At 46.4% G+C, this 17,563-nt stretch overlaps 1 protein-coding gene across 3 annotated transcripts in view; it reads left to right on the top strand.

Annotated features, from left to right (window-relative positions):
- Sertad2 (SERTA domain containing 2) overlaps nt 1-16,974 on the top strand; it is a 109,271-nt gene extending 92,297 nt beyond the window's left edge. For all 3 annotated transcript variants that reach the window (XM_036201370.1, XM_036201368.1, XM_036201369.1), the window contains one exon: nt 14,969-16,974. In XM_036201370.1, the coding sequence (XP_036057263.1) occupies nt 14,973-15,920 (948 nt within the window). In that variant the 5' untranslated portion in view covers nt 14,969-14,972 and the 3' untranslated portion in view covers nt 15,921-16,974. The remainder of the gene's footprint in view (nt 1-14,968) is intronic.
- The last annotated feature ends 589 nt before the right edge of the window (nt 16,975-17,563 follow it).

Below are 17,563 nucleotides of genomic sequence, written 5' to 3'. Positions count from 1 at the left end.
GTACCACTTTATTTTTATTTGAGGGGGAAGATACTAAGATCCCAACTCCGGCATGAACAAGAATGATCGTGGATACTTACTTTCCTGGTGGTTTTTTGTATGTTTCTTCACTTAAAAATCTATCGAGCTGGCCTGGGTGTGGTGGCAAAAATCCTGTAACCCCAGCCCTGGTGGGTCTGTAGGAGTTGAAGACTAGCTGGCTACACAGTGAGTTTCAGGCCTGCAAGTGTCTGTTCTCAGGTCAAGCGGGCTTCAGTGGCTTTCCTCTCCTAATTAAAACGTGTCCAGCAGCTTTGCGTGCTCTCTAGTGAGAAGTCTTAGGAAATGGACTTGGTAGCTTCCTTTCCCATCTCCACCTGGCTCTCTTCCTTTATTTCAACAAGTAGGAGAGGGACTCATGTTATCACACCCACTACACAGCAGGAGCGGTCCAGACTCGGAGGTAGCAACAGCTGCTCAGACCAGCTTCTGGTAAAGAACTGAGAGAAGGGTTTTGACTCAGATTTAGAAAATCTCTACATTGCCATTGCTGAATTATCCTGCGTAAAAGCTTTTTTAAATTTAACTAAGGAACAGAATACAGAGTTTACCCAGTCATTAAGACTTAATTATTAATAACAGCATAGTAAGCAACATATACTTTTCTGTTTTTAAGTCACTTAAATTTAAGTGTGACAGCTGCTATCTTACGGCTGCCACTACTTTACACAGCGCTCTGATGGTAAAGCAAAAGTTCCATAGTTGAAGTCCTCACTGGAGATACGTTAGACTCTGGAAACTAAGAGAGGTGAGAGCCGCAACAACATGTTTACAGGTTTCCTCTGCTGTGGCTTCTTATTAAAGAACACTAAAAGTATGAGTTTTGTTGGGTTGTTTGTGTTGTTTGTTTTTTTGGTTTTGCTGTTGTTTTGAGACAGGGTTTCTCTGTGTATCCCTGGCTATCCTTTGTAGACCAGGCTGGCCTCAAACTCAGAGATCCGCCTGCCTCTGCTTCCTGAGTTTCGGGATTAAAGGCGTGCGCCACCACCACCTGGCCAAAGTGTGAGTTTTGTTTTAATTTTATTCATATTTTCAAAATGAAGACCACTTAGCCAGTATTATTTACAGAACAGTAGGTGAGTATGTATTCAGAAGAGTGAACTTAGAGAATCTCCCAAACTTAGCAGCTGTGGATTTTTTTATTGTTTTGGCGTACTGGAGAGAGAGAGCGCTCTAGTTTCAGGAGGCAGGGCCATGTCTGATTGTTGAGTCCAAAGATCAGACCTATGTTAAAGACACCAGAAGACAAAGTTTCAGGTGAAGTGACAAGGGCCTGGCACTTAGGGTCATGCCAGCCTTCACACATCTCTCTTTTAAATAGTTGTTAAAAGGTGTGTGTGTGTGTGTGTGTGTGTGTGTGTGTGTGTGTGTGTGTGTGTGTGATGGAGGAAGGATTCACGCAGGGTCAGAGGGCAGCTTTGTGGAATCAGTTTACCTTCCGACTTTTACTTGGATTCTGGGGAGACTGGTCTCGATGCTGGAGTGGCACACAGTGAGCTTCTCTCAGGCTCAGCAGTTAGTTCTGACTAGTAACACATCAAAGTTTTAAAACACTGTGCCCATTGCATGTGCATAAGTAATGCATTTTCTATCTGCCACAAATAAATACTCATTAAACATTTGTCAGAAGCTTAACAGGCTGTGACTTCTGTTTAAGAAGTGTCTGGGTATTTAATTTGATTTTAATATTTCAGAGTGAGACAACTAACCAAAGTTGGGTTGCTTTTTAAAGAAAAAAAAAAGTTGTCTTAAATAGCCAGTGTAGTTAGTATTAAAATCAAACTTCTGTCCTGCACAAATACTGGGAAACCCTTATGAAGAGAACTGTCCCCCGGAGCGTCCATCACTCATTGTGTGGAGCTGTGTCTTTCTCCATTAGCACTGACCAGCAGTTCATTCTTTGTATGAATCTGTGAATGGCATATGTCAGCCTAATAAGACGGCATTCCTATTCTGGGTAATAAAGAGACTCTTTGTTGTTGTCCCCCCCCCCCAAGATCATGAGACAAAAACATGCTTGACTGTCCAAAAATTTTTTTTGAAAAATGTATAAATTACATTTCAAGATACAAACAGCATGATATCCTTTAAAATACATGATTTTTAATAGAACAAAACAAATACATTCTTGGACCATACAAACTTGCTTCTGGAGAGGTGGCTGTTGGCAGTCTGAGGGCCCTACAAGCCGGGAAGTCTCGTTTGTTCCCTCTCAGGGCCGCTGTCCGTCTTCTGAACTCAATTGAAAACCCTTGCTGTGGTTGGCAGAAGCAAGCTCCATGGCTTTCTAGATCTGTTGGAGAAATCTAGCATCGCCTAAGTTGCCTGGCCTCTCCTGTTGGAGCTGGCCTTGCGTCCCAGCAGGCATGGCAGGAACAGGGATGGGTGAGGTGGAGCTGGCGGCGCCTCACAGAGTGGACTGAACTGTGTGGGCACGTGGGGGTGGGGGCTGGAGGGAGAGGGCGGAGGACAGAGCCGCAGCAGGCTGCACAACCGCTACAGCCAGTCTGACTAGTTTAAGGTGCCCAAAGGCAGCTTTGTTTCTCTAGTAACTCTAAGTAGCAGCAAACTTAAGTTCTTAAAACTCATGCACATCTGCAATACTACAGCTGTGTCTTTGTGAAAACCTTCACACATTTCCTAACTAATCTAAGCTTTTCTTTGGACCTTTAAAACCCTTCATAAGCAAGTACCTGAGAAGCCACCACTAACCCGTACTTGATTTTCTTCTAAGGAGCTTTCCTTAGACTCTGGAAGGGAAGGGGTTCTGTCTCTAGGACACACGCCCAGTCTGTGATTACAGTGTGCTCTGTATACTGGTGGTCACAGTAAAGTGCACACAACTGTACTGTGCTCACACAGCTCTCAGCAAGGTTCCGGCTGCAGATGGACCTTCTAGCCCTGTGCTCTCCTCTGTGGCTTACTGCTTATCTATCGCTCCAGCCCAGGCTGGCTCTGAGCTTGGAGCAGACTGCTGGAGCACCCCACCCCTGTGTTGAGAAGTGTTGCCCAAGTTAGGCTCAGGGAATCGGAAAGTCCCAAGGTCATCTCTGAACCAGAGCAGGTTTGCGGACAATTCTAGCCACCCGAATGAGATGTTCAGGTGGTGGCTGCTTGGTGCTAGTGCTTCAGTTCCTCTTCCTCTTTGAAGGGGCACTCTGAGCACTTTGTGTCTGCATGTGTCTTTGTCTTCGGGTCTTTCTTTACATTCCCAGAAGCCTGTCTGGCAGAAGCTGGGTACTACAGCTTCAGCAGATGATTTTTACTCTCTGCTGGTGAAATGTGGTGAACTTTTCTGAAGGTGTGTGTCTTTGCCCCTCTTCCTCAGTGCCGGGGATGGAACTCAGGCATACTAGGAAAGTGCCAGGACCGCTGAGTCCTGGACAAACTATGATTTTTGTAATGCTGAGGATGAAACCCTAGGTCTTGCATAAGCTAGGTAAGCACAGAACAATTTTTTAAATACTGGTTTTAAAAAAATTGTTTTACTATGAGCAGAAATACAAAGTGAAGTGGATATCTGCTGAGAGTGCTTCTTAGCTGTGTGGCAGCGGTTGACTCTCAAGTCTAAAGTGCAGTTTCTCAGATGGCCCCTCTGCTTCTATAAAGCTCCCAAAGGCCGGGGGGACAAACAGGTTAGAGATGGTTAGCTGGGTGGGCTTAAGGAAAGCTTTCCACAAGGGTTGATCCCTCCAAGTGCTGGACATGGAGCTATTAACTATTTTCTTTAGAAATAAATATTTACTATACTTAATGTGGCTCCCTGGTTATTTTTATTTATTTAGCTAATTGACTGCTTAAATTTCAATAAGTTAGGAATTTCTGAGGTCCTTGAGGGAACTTTTTAATCTCAAAACAGCCTGGAAAAAAATGACTACTGTTTTTGCAAAATATTCACTACCTTTTAGTTTGTATTTTCATTACCTTTTTCTACTAAGTGAACTATTCCAAGTATATGATACAAATCTAAATTGTCTTTATAAAACATTACCAACCTAATTCTTCCATTTTAAATTATTTTGTTATTTTATATGTATAGGTGTTTTGCCTACATGTGTGTCTGTGTACCTCGTGTATACCTAGTTCCCAAAGAGGCCGGCGTCAGATCCCCTGGAACTGAAGTCACAGATGGTTGTAAGCCACCATGTGGGTGCTGAGAATCAAACCCAGGTCCTCTGGAAGAACAGCCAGTGCTCCTAACCACTGAGCTGTCTCTGTAGCTCTTGTCTACCTAATTCATAAAGGCAATTACAATAAATATTCTGAAAATGTAGGTTACTTACATGGGCCTCAAATTCAACATCCATTCCTTCAACTAAATCTTTTAACTTTTTGTTATTTGTTTTGTTTCTTGTTTTTCAAGACAGGGTTTCTCTGTGTACAGCCCTGGCTGTCCTGGAACTCACTCTGTAGACCAGGCTGGCCTTGAACTCAAAGAGATCCACCTGCCTCTGACTCCCTAGTGCAAAAGTGTGCACCACCACTGCCTGGCTAATCTTTGAACGCTTAAGAAGCACTTTGATATAAATATTTCCTGCAGTTGCATTCTTCAGTTTTATTTAGTGATAGGGCAGTTAGCTAACCTGGAAAGCAACCTTTGGGTTTAACTAAAATGCAGTTTTATTTTTCACTGAATTGGCCTTAAAGTTGCTATGTTAGTATGGCTGTTGGTGAGCCTTTTTAAAGCAAAAAGGAAAACTTTCACATGCTTTTTGACAAATCATCTGGTTTCTACTCATCTTTTTTATTTTCCCTTGACATCGTTTATTAAGGATCACTCAAGTGAGGGAAAAACAAGGCATCTTTAGGGAAAAGATGCTACAAGAGGCTTGAAACCAGAATCCCAGCTAAGCAATTATAAATACAGGAGAAAAAATATTTTCATTATGCCTGGGAATTGGGGAGGGGGCAAAGTTGGATCAGCTTCCCTGGCATGCAGTTCTGTGGGAATAGAGTCAAATCTGAGGATTCCTTGATGCTGATGAGACTGTAGATGCAGGATGCTGAAGATGTGCCCTGGACACCGGATGATTAGGAGTAGCTTCATACTGTAAACCATTATACTATGTTTATAGTGACTGGTTTTCAAATGGAAAGAAGATACTGGCTCATCTGTTAAGAGCATTATTACTGAACAGACATCATATAACCTGAGCTTGTGATAGGACTAGAGGGAATCCCAGCTATTACACAGGAACTTGCTTCCCTGTATCCCTGAGGTTAACTGCATGACATTTTACAGTTAAATGGCTTCTCCTCCATGTTCGTGATGAGGGTTTTCTCAAATAGCTACCCGAAGCATTGTTTGGAAATAATTTACTGTTATTAAGATGTAAGAGGATTATTGGAAGTGGCTATTCTGGTAAAAATCATAGTTGTAGACATAGGTGATTGGCTATGTTGTTAGAAGTCCCCACTGGAAGTCTCAACTGTCGTCACCTCCTCCAAGTCCAGCTTTATGACTTGGTTCTTGTTTTTGTGTGTGTTCTCAATTCATTAATCCTCCAGGGGTCCTATGGTCCATGGTTTCTGAAGCACTGGTGTTATTTATATACAGGCAATAGCATAATATAATTCAGTTTGGGCTTGTCCCGTGGACACCTGAATCAGAGATGGAATTGGAAATGTAAATGCTTTGAGAACGCTGTAGGTAGGAACTGAAGGAGTTGTAAGATGCCTTGCTGCTCTGTGGCGCCCCCTTGTGGGTGTATGTGGTGCTCTTTCAGCCTTTACAGGATTCCAGTTTGCACTGGGCATGCTTGTTTACATAGGACATCAGGAGCTTTCCTCTGTGTAAACATGCCTATAGAGTTAATGCAGTTCTCTGGTAAGAAATGTGCTGTGCTTACTTGATTTTTTTTTTTTTTTTTTTTTTTTTTTTTTTTTTTTTTTTTGCTTATAGAGGTGGGATTTTTTAATGCATTGTTTAACTTTTATGGAAAATTCCAGACGGACTCAGAAGTTAAAGTACAGTGCATAGCCTGTACTCCTCACCCAGCTTCAGAGGGACCACCCTTCTATTGATCTTATTTCTGGGGTATTTTTCTATCCAACCCGAGGCCTCAAATCATGTTGGGTATGTTTCTGTGAAATTGTAAGTTCAGAAATGGCCACTGGCCAGAGCTGTGGGGTGCAGTAGCGGACTTGTGAGCTCATCTGTCATCCTTCAACGATGACTAGTGTCCTTGATCCATTAGGGTTGGCATTGCAACCTAGAATTTCCAAGGGACCGAAAAGCCAGTGAGTCAGGGTATTAGACCGTGTTGCACAGTTGCCATGTTCTAAAAGCTGGTTTTGCTTTCCAGATTTTTATCAACAAGGCATACTTCATTCGTCCGTATCTTCTTTATTCTACAGAATTTGACTTTTGTTTACTCAGTGTGTTTGGTTATCACCTGCTAAAATTCCTTTGGTTTTAAGTGGAGCGGTGATATTTGACAAGCCAACAGTGGAAATCATACCCAGTTTAATAGAGACGCGAAAAAACTAAGAGAAAAGCTGAAATTTATTAAAATGTGGGCATCAGACCCCCCCACGGTAAAGTTGTTTGTCTAAATGTGCACGGAGGCTGGCCTCTGGCCGGCTCAGCTTATCTCCTGGCCTATAGTGGCCCTCGGGAGGGCTGGGAGTTTGCAGCGGGCTGGGTGGGCAGGGTTAGCCTGCGGGACTGCGGGCCAGGCTGAGAGGAGCCGCCAGGCGGGTGTCGGGTTTCAGCAGCCTGGGTGAGCACGGGGGACTGGCTGAGCTAGTGAGTGGCTTTATAATTACCTCGCTGATTCGTTAGGGGAGGCTTTGTCTTACTTACCAATTAGCATGGATGTTACTGCAGAGACCTCTGAAACCCTGGGAAGGCTTTAGTTTAAAAATAATATCTCCCCGATTCCGACAGCCTTGTCGGACAGTTTGTTACTAGCATGGTGGAGAGGGTTAGGAGTGCAGGAGACAGCCTCTTTCCCTGTGGACTGCTCTCTGTCGCCACTGCTCCCCTGACCCGGGCCCTCACTGCAGTCTGGAGACTGCCTGATGCCATTCCCACCTAAGCATGTACCCCTCTGCCAGCATCCCTGAGCACCACTTCCTTGCTGTGAGCTCCTTTTGTTCTGGCTCGGCTTTGTGCCTTGAGGGGAAGCAGAGTGTCAAAGCTTAGATATGATCGGGTTTCTCGGTATGGCGCGTTCTTCAGGGTGTAACATGTTAAGTGTGGAAAGCTACCTAAGCCAGTGTGGTTCCCCACTGAAGTGGGATGGGGCTTTTCCTCACCACCAGCTGCTGCCACCACAGCCCTATAACACATGCCAGGGGAGGCCAGGCTGGTCGGGGTGCTCTGTCAGGGACAGAGCTCTTCATTTGGACCACCTCAAAACAGAACACCAAAGTGAAGACGAGGAGCTGAGAAGACTCTGTTCAGAAGTTGTTCCCACAGTCTGTAGCCCAACTCGAGCCACTGTTGATAGCGTGGAAATGGGGTGCCCCATGGGGGTCTTAGTCCCCTGAGGGAAAGAATGTGAGAGCGAGTTCAAAGGAAGCTCAAGGGCACTTGCTGGGGTTGAAAAGAACCCCCAGGCAGCAAAGCCGTGGATGTCAGCAGCGGCCCACCGCAGGAGAACTACAAGAGAGAGGGTTTACAAAGCCCTGGCTCACACTGAATGGCAGTCAGACACAGGACAAGTGGCCACAGGGCAAGAGGAAGACTTTGGAAAGAATAAGGAAGCCTGAGTATCAGAAAAAGCATGCTTAGGTTCTGACCAGGCTCTGAAAGAGAGGCAGAAAAAAGAGGAAGAGTTCTGCTTTCCTGACTGGGCCTCCGAAATGGCGGCAGACCCGGTGCCTGGTGACTGGTGGCTGGGAGGGGCTGGCTGGGCTGGGGGTAGGGGTAGAAAAGAAAAGTCCAGTATCTCATGAAGGGGAAACATTTTTCTACCTATCTCTCTGGCTGTTTGTTTGAGACCGTCTCACTATGTATGGAACTCCCCTGGTCTGCACGGGGAGTCCCTGGCCTTGTACTGGCAGAGCTCTATCTGCCTGCTGAGTGCTGCAAGGCATGAGCTGCCCTTCCTGGAGGTGGTCCCGGGCCAGGTGATTTAGGCACAGCTGGAATGTTAGGTGGTACTCACTTGCCAGGAGGTCCTCTCACTGGGCCTTCACTGCCCAGCCTCCCACTCCCTCTGCGACCTGGAATCCTGCCACACAGTTGAGTTAGTTAGGCAAGAGCTGAGGGCTCTGGCAGCACCAGATGCAGGTGAGGAGGAATCTCTCACATTCTCTTGGGAGCCCTCTTTCTTGGCTCCTTTTTTTCCGTCAAAAGTAGTCCATTGGAATAGAGGCCTGGGGTGAGGGGTCAGCATTGGGGCTGCTGGTCTCTCCAGCAGCCCATGGTCACATCAGTGGCCACATTGGACCTGTACAAGGAAAAAGGGACATACCAGAGAAAGTGGCCAGCCTCACGGGACCTACATGCCTGCCTTGTAACTTCTTTGAAGTGACTTCCAGAAGACCCCATGGGTTAGTGTGGTGTTGTAACTGACATCTGAAAAACCATATCATGGAGGCTGGAGAGATGCCCTAGTGGTTAAAAGCAATAGTTTCTCCTTCAAAGGACCTGAGTTTGATTCCCAGCACCCACATGGCAGCTCACAACTGTCTGTAACTCCAATTCCAGGAGATCTGATAGTGTGGGGTTTTTGTTGTTGTTGTTGTTTGTTTTTTGGTTTTTGTTTTTTTTAAGGCTCTTTGGGCACCAGGTGTGAAAGTGGTTCATAGACATATATACAGACAAAACACTCATAAATATTTGAAAAAAGAAAAACCATGTTAATTATGCTATGTCCCTGGAAAATGCAAACCCTGAGTTTCTAAGTTCAGGAAGAAATTGGTCCATGCTATTGAAAATGTGTACGAGGTACCAGTTAAGCCCTGAGGTCGTGGTGATTGGTGACTGCCCGACTCCCCTTTTATCCTAACCTGCCCCCCATCCTGGATGTTAAGCTTGCTCACATTTGTTCTGCTCAAGATGGTGCTGGTTTCATCAAAAGCAATCCTTAGTCCGCCCCCCCATCTGATGATAAGGAGCCTCTGGTCACTCTTAGGTATTCTTTGATGCTTTAATTGGATATGAGATTAGTTATATCTTATCCAGCCATCTCCTTTATGTGAAATTAGGGCTCAAGTACCAGTTTTTGACCCTGTCTGAGTAAGAAGTAAAAGAAATCCTATTGTGTTTCTTTTGTCGGGTATAATGATCACTGTTCGGAGTGAATTGAGTTAGAACAAACTTTTACATCTCCTTTTGACTGGCACAGAGTCTGTCTTGGGCAGGAGAGAGCTTCTTGTGCAGACCGTCCTGAAGTTGGCAAGTGTCAGCTAGGCAGTCCTGGGGCCATGGGCTGAGCTAATCCTGCAGGTGAAAGCCATTGTTTTGGTGAGGGGGTGGAGGGGACAGCAAATGTTAGTTTGTAAAAGATTTTCTGTTTGTCCCAGGAAAATCATAGCTGTTTGATTTTGACAGTCCATATAACATTAAGGGACAGTGATTTAAAAAAGAAAAGGAAGATATCATTTTTGAATAGTTGGAAAAGAATTATAGGTAACTTTTAAATTCATGTTGCATTGGGGGGGTTCTAGATGTAAAGGCTTTGGTGTGTCACCCCTTAAACACGGGGACAACCTAATCTTTGGACCTTGGGCATGCGGCATCCATCTAGTCTAGATGATTGCTTGTGCACTGTCGTCATCATCAAGTGCTGGTCATTGCTTTTTGCCCTGCTTGCTTAGAAACGGAAAGGGAGGCCTTCACGGTCAGGCCTTTGAGTAGTGGTGTGCTCAGGCCCAGTGTGAGGGGGGAAATTGTGGTTCTCAGAGATGACAACCCAGCATCTCCCAGGAACTCCAGGAGCCCAAACCTGTGCTTGGACAGGCCCAGGTCAGGAGCTCGTCCACCCAGACATCTCTGCTTCCGCTCCGCAGGTCTCTGCTGCTCCCCTCGTCTGTCCGTCCTTCCACTCCACTCACTTAGTGAGGACTATCTCGGTGTCAGGGAGGGCCCTGACCTAAGAGTACGGAGGTGAACCGAACAGATGTCTCGTGCCCCTAGGGGCCTTACAGTCTGGAGGTAGTTGACAGACATGCAGTGGCACTGCCAAGCCAGGTTCCAGAGGGTCTCTGCTGATCAGTCAGGCCACAGTCACGCTCCCATACTGTGGGAATTTCTCAGGCCCCGGAATGGTGGGACCACGGGTAGCAGGTAAAAGTTTTCTGTCTAGAATCTAGTCCTTTGTCTTTTGAGGGAAGTTGTACTGGCACTTGCCTTTTGGGGGCATCCACTTCAACAAAATAAGTCTTTTTTTCTGTTGCAGTGTTTTGGTTGTTTGGGACAGGCCAGATCACTGCCTCTGCCTTCCTAGTCGGAATAAACAGAATGAGGCTTTGGAGCATTAGGGGCGTCCTGTGCAAAGCTGTACTACCGTACACACAGTTCATTTTTGTTTGTTTTCCTACAAATGTGTGTTCTTTACTATTCCGTTTTAGTTTGCTGCACTTAGTATCTCCTAGGTCGGTTTTACAAAGCACTGACTAGGCTGGAGGCAGGTGGCTGTCTGAGGCACATACCCAGCATGAGTGCTCCCGTGTCAAGTTTGTGCCTGACCACTGGGCAGGGGCCACACGCTGTCTCAGACCTATGGTAAGAGCCAGAAAAGCGGCTGTTGATAGTTTTTAGGCTTGGGTAGCAGGAGAGGAAAGGAAGGTCCATCCACCTGACTTCGCCCAGTGGCTCTTTAGGTCTTTGGGCACATTTGGTTCTTTGTAAACTAAGAGGGGAAAGTGGAGCACCAAAGCCCGGTATCTCAGCAAGCAAGCCAGGATCCAGTGCCTCTTGAGGGCCATGCCTCTGGAGCCCCTCTACTCAGGAGGGTAGCCCTTCCCAGCCTTCCCAGGAATCCCTTAATGAGCCCCTGCTCCTGCTTCGGCAGGCTGCTCTTGTGAGGCCTTTTGAAAGGTCACGTGTGCCTCCCCAACCGCCCTCAAGGAGCTGTTGTTATTTTTTCTGAGTGTCTGAGGAGAAAGGCTTCTGAGGAGCTGGCCACCCTGGCCCAGTAAGCCTGAGCCAGGCAGGCCCAGAGCGACCAGAAGGGGCCATGCACCTGGCCGTTTGCTGACTGGTTGTTGAGGCCAAGCCCTGTCTTCATTGAGTTATGTCTTGCTTAAGGAGATCCGGGCATACAGAACCCAGTCTCTGGAGCTGTCAAGGTGTGAGGCTGTTACCTTGTATTAATCAGATTTTGGGGAACCCCCCCTTTGGTTTTGTTGTGGTTTTTGTTTTTCTATATGGCTTAGTTAGAGTGTGTAATTGTGTAACATTTTACAGTTTCATTGGGTGTGTGGAGCCATTTTTGTTTGCTTCCAATACAAAACAAAATGAAAGTAAGCCTGTTTTGAGACATAATCCACCAGAGGTCCTTATTTACACACTTGAAGAACACCCAAGATTCAACTTGTCTACCTGGTCCTGTTCACAGATTTTGCTTACAGGGGCCTGTCACCCTCCTGTTGAAGGTAGTATTACAGATACCTCCACAGGCTTTCCTAAACACCAGGTTAGCATGCAGCTCTAGCCATATGCTCATTCTACTTGAAGCTAGCTGCTTCTCACATGGAAAACATCCCCACAGATACTGTTCAGCTGTAGGAATTGTGCTAACTGCCTGCAGCATCACACAGCCCGGGTGTGGATTTCTTTTGTTTTAGATTTATCGTGTGTGTGTGTGTGTGTGTGTGTGTGTGTGTGTGTGTGTGTGTGTGTGTATATACGTGTATACAGTGTGTGTGTATATAGTGTGTGTGCCTGGTGACCTTGGTGGTCAGAAGAGGGTGTCCGGTTCCGTGGAACTAGTTACAGATGTTGTTCATCACCGTGGAAGTGCTAGGAACTGAACCCTGGGTCTCAGCAGTAACAAGTGCTCTTAATCCTGAGTCATCGCTGCCGCCCGTAGGTGTGACTTCCATAGAAGTGGCAATTATTTCTAAAGATGGCTTGTTGAGAGAGCCTTAATCTCTGAGTGACCCATGGTGGAAGGGTAGAACTACCTCCAGCCAGTCTTCCCCGACCGCCACAGGTACACATGCACACACATACACTTATCTAAACCAACAAAAACTCAAGGTCTCACCAAGGAGCCCTGGCTGGCTTGGAACTCACCAATCTACCTACTTTTGACTCACTGAGTGCTGAGGTCAAAGGCATATACCACCTCATCCAGCCTTATAAAATAATTTTGAAAAGAAATGTGTTACTGAACAAGTACTGTGGTAGTGGATCTGTAACCCAGATACTTAGGAGATTAAGAAAGGCAGATTGCTTAAGTCAGAAGTTTTGTTCAGTTTGGTCAGCAGAGATCTTGTCTAACAAAACAGAGAGGGAGAAAGAAGGGAGGAAACAAAACTCTAGACATTACTGTTTTACTCTGGTGGCAAGTCTTTACTTAAGTTTTTATTAAGGGTTGGACGCCTACACCCTGTTACCTAAGGTCACCTTTACCGCAGAAAATCTGTAAAAGTGCCAAGTGCAGTGAGTTTCAGATTTGATCACAGCTGTGTTTTAGTGTTTCTTAAACTTCTGTGCTGATAGGCCATCTTGTTAGATACCCCCACTCCCTACCTAGTCATTTGTGAATTTCAGTAAAGTATAAAAACAATTATTTGAAAAGTGGAGTTTTAAAAAAAAAAAAGACTAAAAGCCTGTGTTGTCGGGTTAGATTTGCAGACCTACAGTTACTTTGTGATTTTGCTGTGCTCCCCTAAGTAATACAGTGTCTTTGCTTATGTCATCTGAATGGGTACCGTTCACAGGCTAGCCCATAAACTGTAGTTTGAGAAATGCTGGTTTTACGGTGTGCATGATATATTTGTGCAAATTAAATGCACTTACAAAGCTCTTTAGCCAAAGTAACATTTTTTTTTCTGAGAGTATTAAATGCTTAAATTGTAAGCAGATACACATATAAATGTGAATACAATTACGCACTTCAAAATCCAGTTGTCTGGTAATGCTTCTGATGCACTGTGTTTGCAGAGTGAAATAAGACTGTCTCTTCTCTGATTTATCAAGTGTTTATCAAGTTTAAATGAGTCCAGATAGTCCAGATAGGAACTATCCAATGCAGAGAAGGCATACAAGTGAGACTCAGTAGTGGGTGGGAACTCTGAGAGGTGAACGATAGGCCAGTTGTTTTTCTTAGAACCTCCTGTCTCAGAAAACGTGGCTGCTTGCTGTCTTTGGTCCTAATGGTTGATACCCATCTTGTTAATGCTTACCAAATGAGGGAAATGGTTTCATACAAGCAATTCTACATTCTTTAAACGCATCAACAGGTCTCAAACCAATGTTGGCATGGGTAGGCTGCAGCTGTCTTCACCCTCCCAGCAGAAGTCAGATATCCTATATGGGGTCGTGTGCCAGACTCCTGGCCTCCTGTATGCCTGTCTGCTTTGTGGGGTGGACAACATGACCTTCCTTTAAACAGAGTATTGAAAGACACAAGTGTATCCACTCCCTTTCAGGAGCAGACGTGAAGTTCAAAAGGCTTGTGAGACTAGGAGGAGGCTCCTGTGGTCGTGACTCCTCCACCTGGGAGACTGGAGATGTGGAGTGCCTATGGGGGAGGAGTGAAGTGTTCTAGGAATGAGAGGAGAATGAAGCCACCCCAGGCACTGTGGAGAGGTCTCACGTGGGTCCAGGGGGGCGCTGCAGAGGAGTGAGAACCGCGCCCCCTAGTGTGGCAGAGCTTTCTTGACTAGGTACTTAGGAAGCCAGATTGGGCTGGGCATGGTGGTGAGTGGCTGTCAACCCAGTGCCTGGTAGGCTGAGGCACAAGGATTTTGAATTCCATCCAAGAACTCAATCCAAAGATCCATACTGAAAGCCTGCCTCAAAATGTAAAACGGAAACAAGCTAGTAAGCTCTGCGGGGCAAGGGTTGGTCCTGAGGGCTTGTTTCCTTCCTCAGCAGACCTTCTGAAAGGGCTGGCAGAGTGGCTGTGGGGCTGTGAAGGTTACTGTTGGGAACATGACCACCAGCTGGGCAGCAGCCTTCACAAAGGGACCTCACTTTAACCTTCCTCCGATTCTCCAGGACTGGGGTGTAAAGTCGTTATATCTTTTAGATACCCAGGTGTCTTTGGAGTCACCACAGGTGTTTGGTTATGACATGGCTCTGGCACCCAGTAGCAGGACTTCAAGTCGGAGCAGATTACTTTAGAACTAAAGCAGTTGTGCTCAAACAGAGCCAAGCAGAACGCCGGGTTGGGAAACATGCATTCCACTTACTCTATAATGAAAGGCAGCGGCCGCTCAGTCTCTGTGGTCGCTTAGCTTCACCACATGTCACCCGACAGGCAGGAAGGCACTGAGCATAATGAAGAAGGGAAAACATTTTGAAAGCACACACGGTTCTACCAAAATTGTGTGTGTTCTCCCTTCTCTAACTTGATGCTTTCGATTGGCTGAGCTGTGTTCAAGCTGTAATCTGTAACACCTCTGTCTACTGAGCGTGTGCATTTGTATGTTCTGGAGCTTTAAAAAGAAATCCATTTGGGGGAGGGAACCTAAACCTGTGTGATAATGTTAGGCATGAGAACTAGCACATGAGCTGAGAAAGTAAAAACCACGGTTCCCATGGTAACTCCTAACTTCTCTGCCTCATGTTGTACACGTTACTCACATAGTCCACGGCCAGGATTACCTGGTGATAAAAATTACTCTGCAGGCCTACAAGGGTGGACGTCCTCGTGAATCCGCCTGTTTCCTGCTTAACCCAGGCGGGAGACTGCCCCGCCCATCCTAACCTCTGATCCTAACCTCTAAGTCAGCACCTTTTTCCATGGTGGAAATAAGCCTACATGTGATTCACGCTGTTCCCTGTCTTTCTCCTTTGTAGATATATGTTGGGCAAAGGAGGAAAACGGAAGTTTGATGAGCATGAAGATGGGCTGGAAGGCAAAATCGTGTCTCCCTCTGATGGTCCGTCCAGGGTGTCTTACACCTTACAGCGTCAGACTGTCTTCAACATTTCCCTTATGAAACTGTATAACCACAGGCCTCTGACAGAGCCCAGCTTGCAGAAGACTGTCTTAATTAACAACATGTTGAGGCGGATCCAGGAGGAACTCAAGCAGGAAGGCAGCCTGAGGCCTGCATTCACCCCCACTTCCCAGCCCAGCGACTGGCTGGGTGACGGCTCCAGGGAGGCCCCACCTGCCTTCACACACCAGGCCTCGCCCCCTGCTCACCCCTGCGACCTAGGAAGCACTACACCCTTGGAGGCCTGCCTCACTCCTGCCTCTCTGCTAGAGGACGACGACACTCTGTGCACTCTGCAGGCTGTGCAGCCTGCAGCTCCCACCCGACTCTCCTCTCGGGCCCTCCCGCCGGAAGAGGACAGCTTCTCCTCCGCCTTGGATGAGATCGAGGAGCTCTGCCCCACATCTACCTCCACAGAGGCTGCCGTGGCGTCAGTGGCGCCCGACAGCCCGAAAGGAACCTCCAGTGAGTCCAGCATCCAGAAGCCTGAGGGGCCCCAGGAAGGCCGCACAGATGACTCAAGATTCATGGACTCTCTGCCTGGGAATTTTGAAATAACAACGTCCACAGGTTTCCTGACAGACTTGACCCTGGACGACATCTTGTTTGCTGACATTGACACTTCTATGTACGATTTTGACCCCTGCACATCTACATCAGGGACAGCCTCGAAAATGGCCCCCGTGTCGGCTGATGACCTCCTCAAGACCCTAGCCCCCTACAGCAGTCAGCCTGTTGCCCCAAGTCAGCCTTTCAAAATGGATCTCACAGAGCTCGACCACATCATGGAGGTGCTTGTCGGGTCCTAAGACTGCCTAAGCAGGCCCCGCAAGCGCCCCCCCCCCCCCCAGTCTCTCCTCACTGTGCATGGAACCTTGCTTGCCTTTTTCAGAGAAAAAGAAAATTTTACAAAAGGATCACACTAGTACTTTCTTTGAGCAGAGTTGGAGTGCCTTTATTCGCGTATGACCACTTTTAATACACTCTCTGAGTGGGCTCCTCATAGACCCACTGCCCTGGCGCAGGCAGGAGAGAAGACATTTGAAGACTTTTGCTAATGTTGAAAGGTTCAAGTGGAGAGCTGTTCAGACGAACAGTTCAAGCGAAGCACAAGGGTTAGGTTGGAAAAGCTGTAAATTGCATGTGCATATTTGTCTATTTTTTCTATAAGTTTTATTGCAAGAGGTAAAAAAGAATATATATCTATATTATTTGGATAATCTCAGTACCTTTCCTGGCGTTTTGCCTTGTGTCAGCTGACTTGGCAATTCCGCCTTTTTAGAGGCATTAACTCCTCGTAAGTGTTGCATTTACATGGCTGTTTAGAAAACTGCTGCCCAAATTTATTTTATATTTTTGTACAGATTCTGCAGTTTATGATATTGTTTTCTAAAGAACAAATGCTGTTTATACATATGAGATAGCTATTTTGATAGGATTTGCTCACATAGTTCCTGCAAACGTAAGCCGTACAAGTTGCACTTGTACTTTTATAGATTGTAATGTTTTATATGTGTATGGTGCAAGAGAAAATTGGATCAAATCAATCTGCAGTTGATGTCCCCAAATGCAAATACACACAGCGCTTTAATAAAGGGCCAGGTGATCTGACACCCAAATTTCACAAGCACCAGCCCTTGGCACGATCACCCGCCAGTACTGTGACTTCCAAAGCCAGAGCCCTGTCCTGCTCATCAAACTTGCATTAAGCAGTTGTCGGGAGATGGCTGCGGATCCTGGGGTTGATACGACAGTCTCCTTAGCTCCTCTTTTGAGCAGAGGCTCTATCATCTTGTTTAAGAGTGTACTCGTGGCCAGGTGTGGTGATGCACCCCTTTAATCCCAGCACTTGGAAGGCAGGGACAGGTGGATCTCTGTGAGTTCAAGGCCTGCCAGAGCTATACAGTGAGAACCCTGTCTCAAGGTTGGGGGAGTAAGAAAAAGACTGGATATGCCAAGTTTGCTCTTTAATTGTTTTTGTTTTAAAATTGTAAAATGCAAACCCTGGTCTTACCCCTTGGGCATAGCTTTTATGAGGAGACCACAATTTTACATAATAATTTTACAACAAGCAACTGACCTCTTCATGGAGCTGGGCCCTACTTCAGTGCTTAGGGCTCATAAAGAAGAGATTCTCCCCAGAAGGCATCCATCATGTTGCTGAACTGCCTTTCCCGGTGTCTTTCCCTGGAGCTTTTGTCCCCTCTGTTACTAAGAGCTGCAAATGGCGTCTTCATGAGCACCACAGTGAGCTCGCTCCCCTCAGCCATCAGGATGCACTCTCAACATCTGTGACTTGAGCCGCAGTCTGTCACCTCATGCCATGATGTCCATTCTGGTGGCTTTCTCACATTAACTGCTGATTTCACCACACTTCACAAAGCTCTTATATGAGAATTTCCCTGCGTGTTCTGGCCCTCCCTCCCCGTCTCTGGCCCTGAAGCAGGTGTTC

The sequence above is a fragment of the Onychomys torridus genome, chromosome 10 (genome assembly GCF_903995425.1).
Source record: "Onychomys torridus chromosome 10, mOncTor1.1, whole genome shotgun sequence".
Taxonomy (NCBI): domain Eukaryota; kingdom Metazoa; phylum Chordata; class Mammalia; order Rodentia; family Cricetidae; genus Onychomys; species Onychomys torridus.
Note: the sequence above shows the minus strand (reverse complement) of the source record. Positions and strands in the feature narration are given on the sequence as shown.